The 17581-nt window shown below is 32.8% G+C and overlaps 1 protein-coding gene across 4 annotated transcripts; it reads right to left on the bottom strand.

Annotated features, from left to right (window-relative positions):
* Positions 1–616: 616 nt before the first annotated feature.
* Positions 617–7139, bottom strand: LOC144552930 (cysteine-rich receptor-like protein kinase 6). Of its 4 annotated transcripts, none has more exons than XM_078300972.1 (10): positions 6751–7139; positions 5866–6189; positions 5360–5540; positions 4703–4834; positions 4454–4587; positions 3894–4104; positions 3417–3654; positions 2829–2979; positions 2075–2218; positions 617–945 (listed from the first exon to the last, which is right to left on the bottom strand). In XM_078300972.1, the coding sequence occupies exons 1-10, from the start codon at positions 7063–7065 to the stop codon at positions 784–786; spliced, it is 1992 nt and encodes a 663-aa protein (XP_078157098.1). In that variant the 5' UTR covers positions 7066–7139; the 3' UTR covers positions 617–783. The 4 variants fall into 4 exon arrangements, 3 of the variants coding, with proteins under 3 accessions (XP_078157098.1, XP_078157097.1, XP_078157099.1); XR_013511271.1 differs by having other exon boundaries at positions 618–710; positions 1847–2218; XM_078300971.1 differs by lacking the exon at positions 617–945 and having other exon boundaries at positions 1784–2218.
* Positions 7140–17581: the final 10442 nt, after the last annotated feature.

Here is a 17581-nt window from a genome sequence, read left to right as displayed (position 1 = left end):
TTTCATTTTAAAAGTTTCGAACTCAATACCTCTTACATAAAAACCATATGTCTTTATCACTAGATCAAAGATAAATTCTTATGAATTGTATATTAATTGATAGTTTACATAGAAAATGAATCTATATAGCTTTTTTTTTTTTTTGGTTGGTATCTTTCATGACTCGTAGGCCTTACAAACATCCACTAGTCACAGAATTACAAAACTCCTCAGCACTTAAATCCAAATCCCATCCCATTCTATCAGTACCCTCTCTTCTTGCTCGGATCAAATTAAACCTAAAAAAAAATTTTAAAAAAAAAAACCAAAACTTTAAAACCAAATAGGAGAAACAGAACAAGAGATACGACGTGGAAGCGTCATTCCGGATTTTCACGTAAGAGTTCAGAATGACTCGCGAAATACATTCATTAATTCAGAAAGTAAGCATATTAAACTTCTAAAAACAAGGATAGTTTTGTTAAATATTTTAAAAATCATGATAGACAAAAATATTTTTTTAATAAGTTATTGTTTTCCTTCTTGACAACTAAGTAATTTAGTTACTAATAAGATAAAAATATAAAGTGTATAAAAATGATGAGCTTAATCAGCTGCACGTTTTACCGTTCACGTTTTAACAACCCTTAATTAATTCAATAAAAAACTACACTGAAAATTCACTATTCCTATATTTCAACAACATATATGCAAACTTATATTGTCAAAACCTTAATTATAAGATAACATCTCCTTTTTTCTGTACAAAGTAGAGAGGAATGAACTTTTTTCTCGACCAGTCATCTATCTCGGCTCAAGTTCTGAAACAGTCAACTCGTTCTTAGACATTGGCACCAAGTTTTTCTGTGATCCATCACTAGAATCACCACCTCGTCTTCTTAGGTAAAATGCCGGCTTCGATGGTACTTGGAGAGAGATACTGTTGCTAACAAGCATGATCACTACCTCTGACAACTAAGTAATTTAGTTGTCATTATTTAAATTTAGATTTGAAAACAAAAATTTGATGTACTAACTAATAAGATAAAATAATATCAAGTGTATAAACATGATGAGTTTTTTTTTTTTTTTTTAAGTTTGTGATTTTTAAATGTCAACTAATAACTTTATTGATAAAACATATTTATAATTTGTCAAATAACTGTAATTCTTAAATTCACTTTTTTATATTATTTTTCTATTATTCTTAAATTCTAATCCTCTGTTAGTCACTCTAATACTTTAATTCTCATCTTGCTCTACGATTGGATCCGCTTCTTCGATCATTACCTCGTTTTGACAACAACCAGATCTACTTATTACTGCGCTCTAATTGAGATGTTAATCACCCTAATGCTATCTCGCTCTACAACCAGATTAATTACTTCTTTGACCACTGTCGTGCTCCGATAATGATCGGATCTACTCACTGCCGTGCTCTGATAGAGATGAGAACTCTACGCTCCGAGCTTCGATGATACCTCCCTCACGGCTAGTTCTTCTCCTATTTCTTATTCTCTCCGCTTAAAAGGGTAGAACAGAAAAAAGAAAAAGAAAAAGTGTTATGTCAGAATAAAAAGTAAAAAAGGTGGAGTTGAATGGAGAGAGAGGGAAGAAGCGGCTGTCAAAACCTTAGTTTTGAATCGCCAAGCGAATCGCCCACTAAAATATGTTGTTAAGAACTGTCTGTTTGACGTTTTCGGCCCAACCGATGAGCTTAATTAGCTGCACGTTTTACCGTTCACTAATAAATGATCTTTTCGTCCGTTTGAAATTAACAACACGTAATTAATTCAATATAAACTACACTGAAAATTCACTATTCCTATATTTCAACAACATATATGCGAACTTATATTGTCAAAACCTTAAAATAACAACTCCTTTTTCTGTACAAAGTAGAGAGGAACAAACTTTTTTCTCGACTAGTCGTCTATCTCGGCTCAATTTCTGAAACAGTCAACTCATTCTTAGACACTGGCATCAAGTTTTTCTGTGATCCATCACTAGAATCACCACTTCTTCTTCTTAGGTAAAATGCCGGCTTTGAAGGTACTTGGAGAGAGACGGTGTTAGTAATAAGCATGATCACCACCTCTGACATGCGGGGTCTATCCTTTAGGTCCTCTTGCACACAGAGAAGACCTATATGTATGTACCTGATTATCTCATTTGTTGGGCAATCCATGATTGGGTTGATTATGTTTGTTATTGTACCCGCTGTCCAGTGCTCCCATATCTGAAATTCCACCATTATAATGTCAGATACAGGACTATAAAAAATTTACATGTGCAAATTACAACTGCATATGAGGCCTCAAAAGTTCCCAAAAAAGGACGGTTTTAGGCAAAACCTGATCTGTGTTCAAAACATCAAAGTATCATGCACATCATGGCAAAACATGAAAGTTAGCCCCTCTGGTATACTGACATCTCGTAAATAGCCAACTCACCCGCTATATATTCTTCCATAATTGAGGTACCGGTGATACTCTGTAAAACTTTGGTTTTCATGTTAATGGAAATTGATGGCAATGCCACTTCTCTCAAAAAAAAATATTCTTCCATAATTTGTAGAGAAACAACAATAGAAAATAAGTATTTAGGTTATCTTTTAACGGGAAGCAAGTTAAATATAAAATTTCAGTTTTTTCTAGGGGTAAACAGAATTCTAAATGAAAAGGTTTTGATTATATTTCTAATTTTGCAGGGTATTGAATTATTGATGATAATTTGGCACTTACAGCATACAAGAATTAAGTTGGCCCTTGTGATATTTTCGGAGCTTACATGAATAATGAATTGTTATTATTACATAAATTCAAGAGAGATGGATTAAAATTTCTTACAGAGCTGAGGAGGTCTTCACTCAGTTCAGTTTCAAATGTACAGCAACATCGTTTCCCAGTAATGATCTCTAAAAGCAAAACACCAAAACTAAACACATCTGACTTGATTGAGTAGCGTCCATGCAGTGCATACTCAGGAGCCATATACCCACTGTACAATTCACATAATAGGATTAATTAAAAGGGGTGCCTCATTGTTCCTAAAATTGGCATTTAACATTCATTATTTGGGCTATTTGTAAACATTTATTAGACTAGAGTTATACAAATAAAAAAGTCCATTAACTGTTGTTAATGTCGTGCTTAAATTTTTTCTTGAGCAGAAACTTGATGCATATCAAGCCAAGTAAATTACTATTGATTCCAAACTTCTGATCAATCAAATCTGAAGCAGAGTTACAAGTCAAATTACAAAGGGTATGGAGATTCAGTCAATTTGCACCTCATCTGATGTGAGAAGTTTGGTGTTAGCCAGAAAATAAGAGGAACGTTTGGTATTGGTAGCTTGGAAATTTTATTCTAATGGATCATGGAAGTAAAAAATGAGTTAAGCAAAATCATGATATATATAGATCATAGCGCACTTACAATGTACCTACGACCCGTCTTGTGACATGTACAGTCTGGTCTACTTGAAACAATCTAGCAAGACCAAAGTCTGAAATTTTAGGGTTCATATCAGAATCCAACAAAATATTGCTTGCTTTTAGATCTCTATGTATAATCCTCAGTTGTGATTCTTCATGCAAATACAGGAGTCCTCGAGCAATGCCATTTATTATTGCCAATCTTTTTATCCAGTCCAGTTCTTGCCTTCTTTCATTATCTGTCACATAATGGCACATGAATGTTAGGAAAAAAAAAAACAAACTTGAGCAGTACTTAAAGTGATACAGACCAACGAGTTTATCACCAAATCTCCCAATTCATACCTTCAACCCTTAAGTTGCCAGTAATACTTTTTTATTTTATGTAGTTTGACTTTATTTTACTCTACTTTTTTCAATGAATCAATGATAAATATGAAGAAAATAATTGACGTAAACAGATTAGAATTTTGGTTACCAAAAATAAAGGTGTCAAGGCTTCTATTTGGAAGAAACTCATAAACAAGAAGCTTCTCTTCTCCTTCCAAGCAAACACCTAGGACTCGTACCAGATTCTTGTGTCTAAGCTTTGCAACTATAACTAGCTCATTTTTCAATTCTTCTAATCCTTGAGCAGAGCTTTGGGAAAGCCTCTTTACAGCTACCTCTTGCCCATTTGGAAGTGTGCCCTAGATGATGCTAGTTAGACATAGAATTACGATTGTACATCAAAATTTCAAAGAATGTACATACAAGATAGAGTTAAATGTTTTTCCATTTATGTTCAAAGTTCAGAATTTCCAACTTATGTTCAATGACATTTTTAATATTTACCATTATGTCGGTTTTATAATTCTTGAATGAAAAAAGGACTGAATTTGGGAAATATATATTGCTGCTAAGGGAATATTTAGGACAAAATGGTAACAACTAAAAATAGGAATTTTCTGCCTTCATGAAGTTAAACATGACAAATGTTACTATGTGGACAATTTCACAATTTTTAATGCTGTTCAAAGATTGCAAGTGTAGAAATACCTTGTAAACAGCACCAAATCCACCTTCACCCAGTTTATTGGATTCGTTAAAGTTTACTGTGGCAGCTTTCAGTGTAGAAAGACCAATAAGAAATGATTCAATAATTTCTTTATTCAGCTCAGAGTTGACCAATTCTGAATAATGAAAAATAGTCAATGAATTCCAGTTATGTAATAAAATCTAACAAGATAAAGGAGTGGTACAGTTATGTAATAATACATGATTTTGTCAACTAAATTTATAACTTACCAGATAGAATTGTTTTTCTTCCATTAGATCGCTTCTTATATAAACAAAAGCAAAATGTTGCTAATAATAATACAGCAGCTACCACAGGAATAGTGATGGCAAGAGCTGTCACATTGCTTTTCTTCTTACTACCTGCATATTATTAAATAATTGCTTCAAAAATTGAAAGGGGGAAACATACTGACACCTCACTTATCAGGATTATAATTTAAGGGGAAAAAAATTAAGGAGCCTGTTTCTTAAAACAATCAACTATTTCAATTTCAGTATCAGTTTAAGTTGATGCGACAAAGTTGATAATACGCATGAATTTTTTGCTACAAATTAAAGTCTTGTTTTCCGTCAATACATGGTTTCACAAATTTCCAATTCTGTGCAACTCATTACCTATCCAAATTGTCCATTTGTCCTCTAACTGATGCAACTTGCAAATTATCACACAATGGCCAAAATTATTTATTATACTACTATATCTAACTATTGCTTTTGTAGATCTTTGCCAAGTAAATGGTCAATAAACTGATATTTAAAAAATGATGCAATGATGCCTTAACATACTCATCTAATCTAGCTGGTGTTGTAATGTCTGATGTAGACAAAAATAAACAGATGGTCCTTGGTTTAGGCATTATTACAAACACATGTTCGACCACTTACTTTTATTTATTGCAGGTGGCGATACTTGGGAGGATAATGTGCCATCAATCCGTACCATGTCAGGACCTTGATAGAAAATATCCACCTCATACCAGATATAACAATGTATACCAATTGTTCTTCCCCCAATTCTTCCAAGAAAAAACTTAGGAAAGCCATCAATTAGGCGTTGAATACAATCCTGGAAAAAATAAATTTATATATTTCAGTTTCAATTTTTTTTTCAGTAGTTACAACACTGGTTTAATATATGGCCCCAATAAAAGCAATGGCGACCTGCCCTTAGTGGCTTATTGGCACCAAAGTTATCAGGTCACACATGGTATTTAATTAATACTAGTCGGTAATATATAATTAAATAGTTACAGTATGACACCTTATTTGGAAGCACATGTACCAGACACGAGTAACAGCAACACTAATGTGCACAGTACATCAATTCCCTAGCACATTGTAGAAACATCAAAGTGAAAATCTTTACATATTACCATGCTAACAAATCGTACCTGGCACTGGGACTTGGTCATGTCAGGGGTGCACTGCACAAGACCATAGATGGTAGGATATTCTGTCGAGAAATTTGTAGCAACTCCTGTAGCGAATAATTTGGTCGAGTTGTTGACCGCCCATGATTTCAACTCTGACATAAGCTGCAGGACTGCCCTGATAAACCCTGCCGGGTTCACAGTGACATTTTTTATATTATTATACAAGTTCTGTTGTGGTGAGTTTGCTAATGAGGAGAGGAAATTCTGGCTCGAGAAATACATGTAGCAACTATTGTACCACATCCACGCGGTCTTATAGCATGGGCAATAATCCAATATATCCTGAAAATTTTATCTGAAGCCGCATTATATCTAAGTTATCCTGATTTTGAATTACCAATAAACAGCTCAAGCTTTTACTTTTTAGTTGAATTAGACTAGTTTGAATGAAATACCTAGGAAGCCTTTTGTTAATTCTTATTATAAAAAGCAGATTAATTAGTGTACATATATTTGCTTGATTTACCTGATATGAAAAATAAGAGCAATTTGATTTACCTGATATCCAATATTCTATTGTTGAAAAGAACAGACTGGATTATAAGAAATTAGAATTTAGTAATTTACTATGTGATTGTAAAAACCTTATCATTATAAAATTGCAATGATAAATAAATAAAATAAAAAAGTATCCATAGAATCCAACAAGAATCTGTGAGTATCTGGGAAAATAAAAGTGCTTAATTGCACCGGTATCATAGCAGATAATATTGTCGGTAATAGTGATACTCTTGGAAATAACAATTATTGTCAGTTTACACTAGACAATAGTCATTTTTTACCCTTGCAAATAGTCACAATTCTTGTAGTTTACATTAAAGAAATGAATAGAAAGAAATTTACCAATATTCCTGAGAGGCAAGTGGAGCAAGAGAAGGTACTGAGGTCACCACGGCAGAGGGAAATACCTGTCACCTTATCTGGCACTGCACCAACGGTACCAGCCGCGAAACCATTGCCAGTAGAATTGGAGCGCAAAGCTGAGAAGAGAAGGTCAAGGTTGGACTGGTACGTGCTGTTGTTCGTGTAGTTACCTGTACTGGTACCGTCACTGTCACAAGCGTAATAGAAGTATTCTGTGGAATGCGGTACGCCAATTGCATTGTCTGGTACATGGAGGTAAAAGATGAGAAGAAAGAGAAACGCTAAGAAATGCATCGTAGTTGATAAAACGTGTAATTATTTCTTATCTTTGTTTTAAAATCTAGATATAGAGAGAGAGTGGCTGATCAATGGAGTGTGTTCTTTCTTTTTCTGGATTTAGAGGGAGTGTCCTCTCTGTCTCTCTCTATCTCTCCCTCTCCTGTAGGTGAATAGCATGCTCAATTGCTCATGAACCAGTCGTTTTTACATTAAAATAAACCAGTTGTTCAATAAAATAAGGCAATTGGCAACAGTATTTGCACAAGAAGTCAATAAGTCAAGGAGAGTTTTGGTCAAAATGACGTGGGAAATTCGGATCTCGTGATGCCTGTAACTCTAATCGTTTTCGTGTAGCTTGCTCCACAAAGTTAAGTTGTGATTCTTGTGATAGAGTATTTCAATTTTCAAGATTAAAAAAAGTGTTGTCCACAGTGGCAGTGATTTGACACAGGGTTGCATATAACATCTTTTTCACTGGAAAAGACAAGTGTAAATCGGATTTTGACTGGGTTTAAAAACCAAAAAAAAAATGTGTTTGGTAAAATTGGGTTTTGACTGCGTTTAAAAACAAAAAAAAAATGGGTTTGGCGACATTGTGGCTGGGGTGGAGTCAGACTTTCTCATGGGATTAATCGTGAATGGAAGTTAATTGGGTTTTGGTCAAAATGACGTGGGAAATTCGGATCTCGTGATGCATGTAACTCTAATCGTTTTCATGTAGCTTGCTCCACAAAGTTAAGTTGTGATTCTTGTGAAGGATAGAGTATTTCAATTTTCAAGATTAAGAAAAGTGTTGTCCACAGTGGCAGTGATTTGACACAGGGTTGCATATAACATCTTTTTCACTGGAAAAGATAAGTGTAAATCGGGTTTTGACTGGGTTTAAAAACCAAAAAAAAATTGTGTTTGGTAAAATTGGGTTTTGACTGCGTTTAAAAACAAAAAAAATGGGTTTGGCGACATTGTGGCTGGGGTGGAGTCAGACTTTCTGATGAGATTAATTGTGAATGGGAGTTAATTATATAAAATGTTTATAATGTTAATAGAAGTCAATTTTATAACACAGATAGCATTTTACTCTATATTATATAGAAAACTATGTATAAATACAAAAAATTTGAAAAAAAAAAAAAATGGGAGTCAATTGACCCCATTAATTCTTACTCCCTCCGCCTCTGCATCGCGGGAATTATTTATGTGTCACTGATAAAATCTCCAATGAGGAGCTATTTTTTCTATTAATTGAAAATAAAATAAAAAATATTGCAAAAGGGACAAATTTTACTGGAAAATCAAAATATAGGAAAAGCGGGATTGATTATCCCGTTCTCCAGACGGCACAAAATTTCTCATCCAAATTAATGTCCCGCTAATTCAAATTCTTAACCCCGCTAAGTATGAAAGAAAGAAATCCACAGAGATTCTCCAATCCAACATAGTAAATTTTTTTTTGAGGGGTTGGTTTCATATAAGAGAATTAAAAAAAAAAAAAAAAAAGTTGCTCCATCATAGAATGGTCTATCCAGACTTTTATTTTAGGGTTAGATAACTAATTAGGATCAAGATTAACAGAACGGGATGGTTTATTCTGTTCAGCTACAGTATTTGAACGGGATAAAATATTCTCTCTTTTTTTCTATATTTCGATTCTTTAGCAAAATAATCTTGTAATATTTTTCTATTTTATTTTCGATTAATAAAAAAATCGGAGGATGGGAGAAAAATCCTGAAATAAGTTGTAGTCATATTCAAAGAATTGTACCTTTGATATGAGTATGAGGTTGCCGACTAGGCCTGCAAACGAACCGAACCAAACCGAACCTACCCAAGTTCGAATTCGAATCGAACCCAGTTCGAAATTGAAATGATTTCAAACCTAAAAAACTAGTTCGAATTCGATTCGGTATAATTCGAGCTGGTTCGATTCGAATCGAAATTAATTCGAAATTAAAACCAATTCAGTTAAATTTAAATATTTTAATTAAGTTCAAATCTAAAAATTTTCAAACCCATTATATAAGTTCGGACCTTAAAATAACCTTCAGACCCATTATTTGAGTCCGAATAGGCAGGTAAGCAATACAGCGCCCCCCTCCTCTTTTTTTATAGGAGCTTGAGCGCTAGAAATTACTTGTTTGATGATTGTGGGACTTATGAACCGCTGCAGTATATTAGATACCGGCTCCGAAGACAACAGGAGCAGTAAATGGCACAGGAAATTCACGTGCAGCCCATTTACGGGCTATTGGCCCAAAATAATAAAAGATAAATTAACAAGATATTGGCTCCCGTATATTACATGTGCAGCCATTTCTATAGAACAAATAATGTATGATGGTAGGGCCTAATATTTAAATATAGATAATTTCGAACCCAAAATAATTTCGAACCGAACCGATTCGAACCTGCCCTGATTCGAATTCGAATTGAATTAATTTCGAATCGAACTGGTTTGAATTAATTTCGAACCGAATTAGTTTCAAATCGAATTTTTTTCGAACTTTTTCGAATCGAACTCGAATCAAATCATGAATCTCGAATTTTTTGTGCACCCCTATTGCCGACTTTTGTTTTTAGCATTTAAAAAATAAAAATTTAATGTACTTGCATAATTTTTTTAGTCAGTTTATATCAGAAATGCTACCTATCAACGCTAGTATTTTTGAAAGGAAAACCACGCTAGCTGCTAGCAAAATCAGCTTTTTGGGACGAACAAAAATAACGCTAACGTTTTTTTTTTTCATTCAAGGCTCAGCTCAAACTCGTTACCATCTGGCCTCGTTACCATCTGGCTCGTCTGAGTGATGGACGAGCTGACATTAGAAGTCTGAGCTGGACCTAGATAGCTCGTGAACTGACGAGCAAGCTAAATTTCAGTTTGAACTTGTTAATTCTGAACCAAATTAGTGGCAAACGAGTTAGGCCCCATCTTGATCTAATAATGAATGAACTATTAGTGAGCAAGCCAACTACAGATCATGATCGAGCCACAAGCTTTTTTGTTAGCCCTATTTACAATAAATTTTCTTTGCAGTTTCAAAATTGCAACCTCTCTCACAAAATCTTTCTCAAGTGATCTCCAAATTTTTATCCTACCTTATCTTGCCACATTTTATGTTTATTATTACTGTATAGTATAGTTAGAAAAAACTAACAGGGTGATATAATTATAAATTCAGAAATTTCACTATTTTAGTAGATGTCGAATAAGGAATTGTTTTATAAACCATAAATAATTAAATGAATTTTATGAAACCAACATAATTGTTTTTTTTTTTTTGAAAAACCATAAGTATCGAACGGACTGTTCAATTTCACAATTCCCTTTTCTCCAGACCGAACGGACCGTTTGGTCTCAACTTTTTTTTTAACCTTTTTTCACCCTTTTTCACAGAAGATCAAACCCTTTTTCACAGAAGATCAAACAAAGCCCCAGACCGAACCAACCGTCCGGTCTCTTTTTTTTTTCCCAAGACCGGACCATTCATCCAGTCTCATTTTTTTTTTTACCCAAGACCGGACCGTTCATTCGATCTTAATTTTTTCAATTTGTAATTAGGAAAACTAACGCAATTGAAAAATTTAAGGATTTGGAAACATTGAAGTATACACGGAATTTTTCCAAAAATAAATAAATAAATAAGGTGAGAATTTCTTCTCTCGTAAAAAGTGACCATCGTATGTCATACGTATAATTGGCTGTTGTCCTTCGTATAGGTGACAAAATAAAATTATTGCATAAAAAAATATCATGAATCATTTTTATTTTTATTTTAGATGAAAATATTTATTAAACAAATATAAATAAATAGTTAAAGAATATACAAAGATGAGTCATTTTCTTCATTATTTATGACGTGGATGGATAGATGAAAAGATGTATTAAACAAATATAATGTGCAAAGTTAAGAATAAAGAAGAATGGGCCATTAATTTTCTTCATATATATATTTGTTATGTGGATGCATGGTAAGTTACTTAGATGCAAAGATTTATTAAACAAATATAATGTCCAAAGTTAACAACATACATCATGCATTTGATTTATTGATTTGTGGATACATGAAAAGATTTATAAAAAAAAATACAAAGTTAATAATATACAAGATGCATGAATCATTTTCTTTATTTGTTATATATGTGGATTGTTAGTGGCAAATATTGGTAGGAATGACACAAATTGAAATATATAACATTCTTTGTTTAATAAGGAGAAGGGAGCCACGGGTGTGGAAAAAGAAAAGGGGAGACCGAACGGTCCGTCCGGCCTGGAGAAATAAAATGTGGAGACTGGATGGTCCGTCCGGTCTGAAGAAAAAATGGTTTGGATGGGATCTTCTGTGGCAGAATTTGTACAGTAATCGTGAAAAATTGAAAAGAAAAAAAAAGTTGAGACCGAACGGTCCGTTCGGTACTTATAGTTTTTCAAAAAAAAAAAATCATGTTAGTTCCGTAAAATTCATTTAATTATTTATGGTTTATAAAAAAAAATTCTCGAATAAGGCCATACAGTACTATAGCGGTAAGATTGAAATCCACAAATAATTTGATGAGATTTGAAGTTCGTGGAATATAATATGAGTATAATTGGAAAATATTATTTTTGAATATTGTATATAATCTCTGCTCTTTAAGTCCTGGCAGACGTCTTAAAAGTAAAAAATAAGACATATTAGAGATTGTTTTAAAAAAAATATATAATCTATTTTAATTATTTTAATAGAACAAGTATTATTGAGTTGCTTTTTATAAAAAAAAAAAAACTCCATTGATTTTAGGGATTAGTGAAGAGAATTTAAATTTTATTCTAAGGAATTTGCATTTGTCATTTTTACTTATTCATTTGTTCAAGGATCGATGGAGCTGTTTTTTATTTAAAAAAAAAAATACACCTCAATAGTACTTGTTCTATTAAAATAATTAAAATCAGTTATTTAAAAAAAAAAAATCCATATTAGAGAGGAGGGTGGGATTTTTGTTGAAAATATTTTTCCAAATGAGTCTAAACCATCTAATTCGTTTTAAAATCTACGCGAATGATTTAAATTTATAAGGTTGATTAAATTTATTAAGTTTTATATCTAATCACACAAATTGGTCGTAAAACAAACGATTTAGATTAAAAAAAAAAAGATAAAAGCCGTTCCAAATGACATTTTTATTAGTTTTATCCTCATCCCATTCCGATTTTTTTAACTTTTTTTGTATTTCCTATTAATAAAAAAGTCGGTGTTTCACAGCTCTACTTTTTTTTTTAATGGACATAACCCTATTATCACACATGTAAAAAGGAATTTGTATTTCCGTATTAACGCAATATGTGCCGATTTTTTTATTAATATCCAAAAAATAAATAAAATTTAAAAAAATATCCAAATTCCGATTGGATTTTGAAAACTACCCAAACCGGTTATCCAATAACCGGATTTGGGACAAATTTCCTGTCAACAGTTGCCCGGACTGAAAAACAACAAATCCGGTTAATAGTTAACCGGATTTGTGCATTTTGTTTTTTGTTTTTTTTTTTGAAAACATAAATTTTTTTTTGTATTAAAATATTAGATATGTTGAATATATTTCTTTGAAAATAGATGGAATACAATATAATTTGATTTATTAGAAAGACTGCAACAAATAACCCAGATCAATATTTTTCCGGCCGGATTTTTCGCGGCTGTAAGAAAAATTAATATATTTCTTTATGTGTTATTGGAAAAAAAAAAAATAATTAGATTTTGAGTTATTGATCCCGGTTCAAAAGTCACTTCTAGGTAATCCAGAAAATATTGCGACCTTTCAAGTACATCTAATTTATAAAAAGTTGTATCTATTTTGAAAATTCTTTCTGAAAAACAATCATTAAATAAATTAAAGTTTTTGATTTTTTTCAAAAATAGATACAACTTTTTATAAATTAAATGTACTAGAAGGATCACAATATTTTCTGGATTACCTAAAAATGACTTTTGAACCGGGATCAATAACTCAAAATCTAATTATTTTTATTTTTTTTCAATAGCACATAAAGAAATATATTAATTTTTCTTACAGCCGCGAAAAATCCGGCCTGAAAAATATTGATCCGGGTTATTTGTTGCAGTCTTTCTAATAAATCAAATTATATTGTATTCCATCTATCTTCAAAGAAATATATTCAACATTTCTAATATTTTAATACAAAAAAAAAATTATGTTTTCAAAAAAAAAAAAAAAGCAAAATGCACAAATCCGGTTAACCATTAGCCGGATTTGTTGTTTTTGAGTCCGGGCAACTGTTGACCGGAAATTTGTCCCAAATCTGATTATTGGATAACCGGTTTGAGTAGTTTTCGAAATACAATCGGGATTTGGATATTTTTTAAAATTTTATTTATTTTTTGGATATTAATAAAAAAATCGGCAATATGTGAGTTCAAATCTGAACCGTCTAATTTAAATTCGCACTAATATTAAAGGACATGTACGTTATAGATGTAGGTCAGATTGGTCTGAAATTAGATCATATGGCCGAAAAAATTAACTCAAACAGTGCATTAATGCAGAGGATATATATGGATTTTGTAAAAGAGGTGACTTATTACGCCGACTGAGAAGTATAAAAAAAATTCACAAGAGACTTAAGTGTTCAAAGTGCTTGCTACTACCGCATGTAAATATCGACACGTTTGTTTGTGTTATTTTTTATCAGTGTTATCATAACCAGATTAGACTGGTGCTTGAACCGGAAAAAAAATCCAGATCCAGTTACTAGTTTGGTTTGGTTTGTTTAAATAATTGTTTATGCTATTGGACCGGTCAAAACTGCCGATTTTATAAAAATAAAAAAAATCTAATTGTCCACAGTTTGTCAATAGAAAAATTGTCATTTGACTTGCGCTAATCCTGCAAAATTACTAATTTAATGCTGTAACTTGTATAACAAATCTTATAAGAAAACACACTTTAAATTTCTAACATTCAGCAGTACCCCTTTGTGTACTTACAACTTGCACAACTTATCAAACTAACTGTAGTTGATGCGGGACCACTTGATGTACTTCTCTAACTTACAGTTAATGACAGTTCTAAAATCTTCTAGAATATTTTAAAATTGAACCACTTCTTAAACTTGCAGTTTTTTCAAAATAATCCCGTAAATTATACAAAAATATTTGTTTTGAATCAAATTTTCTTTTTCAAAATTAAAATTAATTTTAATTTTTTTGAAAAAAAATTCATAATTTTTTTTCAATTATTAATATTTATATATGCATCTATATCCTATAAATTAAAACTACACATACTGTAAAATATAAAGATGCAAACTATAGAACTTTAATACTGTAATATTTTCAAATGTAAACTATAAAACTAATAGATGCAAACTATAAAACTGTAAATTTGAAATCTAAAACACTATAAAATTGAGATAAACACACTGCAAAATTCAATACTATAAATTTAAAAGATGTAAACAGTAAAACTAACAGATGCAAACTATAAATCATCAATACATCAAATATTAACAACCACATAGTTAAACATTAATAACTGTTCACAAGATAAATACTCTAAAATTAACTGGGTGAATACTGTAAAATGACAAGATCAATACTCCATATCGTCTCTCTATCATCTCTTTCCTCAAGATTTTCACAAGATTAATATTGTAAAATCACTAGATGAATACTGTAAAATTAACATGGTGAATACTGTAAAGTGACAAGATCAATACTCCATATCGCCTCTCTATCATCTATATTCTCCAGATTTCTACAAGATGAATACTGTAAAATTAACATGGTGAATACTATAAAATGACAAGATCAATAATCCATATCACCTCTCTATCATCTCTTTCCTCCAGACTTTCAAAGATGAATACTGTAAAATCACAATATGCATATTGTAAAATTAACGGGTGAATACTGTAAAATGACAAGATCAATACTCCATATCGCCTCGCTTTCATATCTCATCCATTAATAGGCCTAAATTATATACATATTCGATCTAATTTTTATCACGAAATAACACCAAATATCTTGTATTTTGAATATAAAATGAATAGAATACACCTAGAATCAAGTTACTGCGTTTGCTTAGTTTTAATTTGCAGGAAATGAAGAAAAATGCTTAGTACGTACGCACGGTTTGCGATACGGCCATAATAAATACTTAGATGGATTTCAGGACGCACGCCAATTTTAGAAACATATAATAAGCTATTCATCAAAATCCGTGCGGACGCACAGATTTCGATGCGGACGAAATCTGGACGCACAGGGAAAAAACCGAGCCTAGTGCGGACGCACTGTAGCACCAGTGCGGGTGGCCTGATCCGCACTGTAGCAGTCAGCTAAAAATAGAGTCTTAACTTAAAACGGCCATAACTTTTGACTCGTAACTCCGATTTATGATTGCGACCACTTTTTGGAAAGCTAACAAAAAGATCTACAACATGAGAAACTAAAAAAAGGAAATTTGGAGTCGGTCGGATGCATTAAACTCGCAGACAGTCAGAAATACACGTTTTTTGACAGCATTTCTATTTTTAGCGCATCATGGACACGTTTTTACAGTCAAACATGAACAAGGCATCCTAGGAAACAATCCAAATATAATACCTACTAACTCCACTTCCTAGCCTCTTTATTGGGCATATCCCTTGGCTATAAAATGGGAGGTTTATTTCCATTCATGAACACATCCACATTCAAGCATCTCTTCCCATCCATCAACTCTCATCTCTCTCTCACCCCTTGGTGCATGTCCATACTTAGCGAAAAATTCTGCAGTTAAGGAAAGTTTTTCTAGAAGGAAGGAGAAGAAGATCTAAGCAAGAAGTCGGCAAGATTGAGGGTCTTGATTCAATAAAAGGTGTAATCATTTCTTTATTTCATTTCTTCCTAGTTTTGCCAACTTTTGTAATGGATCTCTCCATGAGGGAGTAGATCTCTCTCTAGAGGTTTAGGTCAATGCATGAACTTGTTTAATTCTATTTTATTCAGTTATTTGTTTTTATTATGATTGTTTTATAGGATTTGATTGTTAATTTCTGTGATTTAATCATTTGTGTTAATTACATAGTTAGTACTTGAATTGTAGTATCCCGTTTTGGATTCGAAAGAACCAAAATTGACTGTGATCAATATGATAGTACCAAATTATGAATGCAAATACCCTAGGTTTAGATTAAGATTGTAACCAATTTAATCTAAGCCGGAACTATAGAAATTAAGGTTAGGAACTTGGTGAAGAACCTAACCGTGAAGCCAAATCCTAATTAGGACATCTCAATTCGAATCGGGTATTGGTATGATGGACTTAATTGCGAAGTACCAATATTTGAGGAGAGGAGAGACTACAAGAGCTCAATAGGTCTGTTCGCACAGAATATATGCTACAAAGTTTCAGTATAGCAAGCTATACCTTTTAAACCTTTGTTACACTCTGTCAAATCAGATAGCAAGTGTACTATCCTATCGATGAGTATGCTCAGGTATCGATCCACAGGGACGGAAGAAAATAACCGGACTTATCCTAAAGTTACTTAAAATTCTAGAAGTGAGAGAAATTGAATTGGTTTAATTCTAACAATTCTAATGATTTATGACAAGTTTAAAAAGCAATAAAAAGAATTAAAGTTGTTTTCAATTAATAAAAAGGCGTTTCCAGGGTTCAGATTTCATTTCTGTTCAGCCCCGAGGCATACGGCCCGTAGGGGACCCCGAGTTAATGCTGCAGCTACTGTTTTCTGTGTTGATACTAATGTTTAGGGTTTCTATCGACCAGATCTAGATACCTAACCTCAACTTTCGCATTTTGGCCTAGTACCCAATTACCGGACTCAAATACTTCCCTCTTAGATGCGTTAAACCTCAACTTTCGCATTTTGGCCTAATTTATCTAAGTTACTTGTTGGTTTACTAAAAGTATCCAAGGACTTTCGCCTCAATGAAAGTTTCACCTTTCGGGTACTCCTTGGTTTAACCCTACTTCATATACTTTATTCGGTTGGATTAAATGTCATAGACTTGGCTCCTAACACTTAGATGTGCGCATTCATCTAACGGGATGACTAATCAATTCAAGCAAGCACAAATAAAGCAATCAAAATACTACTCAACAAGGTAAAAACAAAGCATTCAACACAAAATCCAAGTAGCATGCAAACAAAACCAAACTAGAAACAAAGTAAATTAGCTACTCATGTTCCTAAGATAACACAAATAACAGAAAATAAAAGAGTTCATGACAAAACAGTGGAAAATCTGAAGATCCGTTGCAAACTCGCGTTTTTCACTTCTCTTCTTCCTCTCCTCCTCTTGTCTTTTGCTCCAAGAAAGCTTGTCCAAGTTCCAGTTGTGAATCCCCCTTTTTTTGGTGAGGAAATATCTCATTTAATGCCCCAGATCGCGCCCCCAGGGGCTTCCTTTTCGGCCTCCTTAAATTATGCTCATTTCAGATTCCAGCTGGATTTTCCGAATTAGCGCCCTACGGGCCGTATGGGACCCCGTACGGGCCGTATGGGACCCCATACAGGCCGTAG

This window comes from Carex rostrata, chromosome 4 (assembly GCF_964058835.1).
Source record: "Carex rostrata chromosome 4, lpCarRost1.2, whole genome shotgun sequence".
Lineage (NCBI taxonomy): Eukaryota > Viridiplantae > Streptophyta > Magnoliopsida > Poales > Cyperaceae > Carex > Carex rostrata.
The sequence above is the reverse complement of the archived record's forward strand: the minus strand, read 5'-3'. Positions and strand labels throughout refer to the sequence as shown.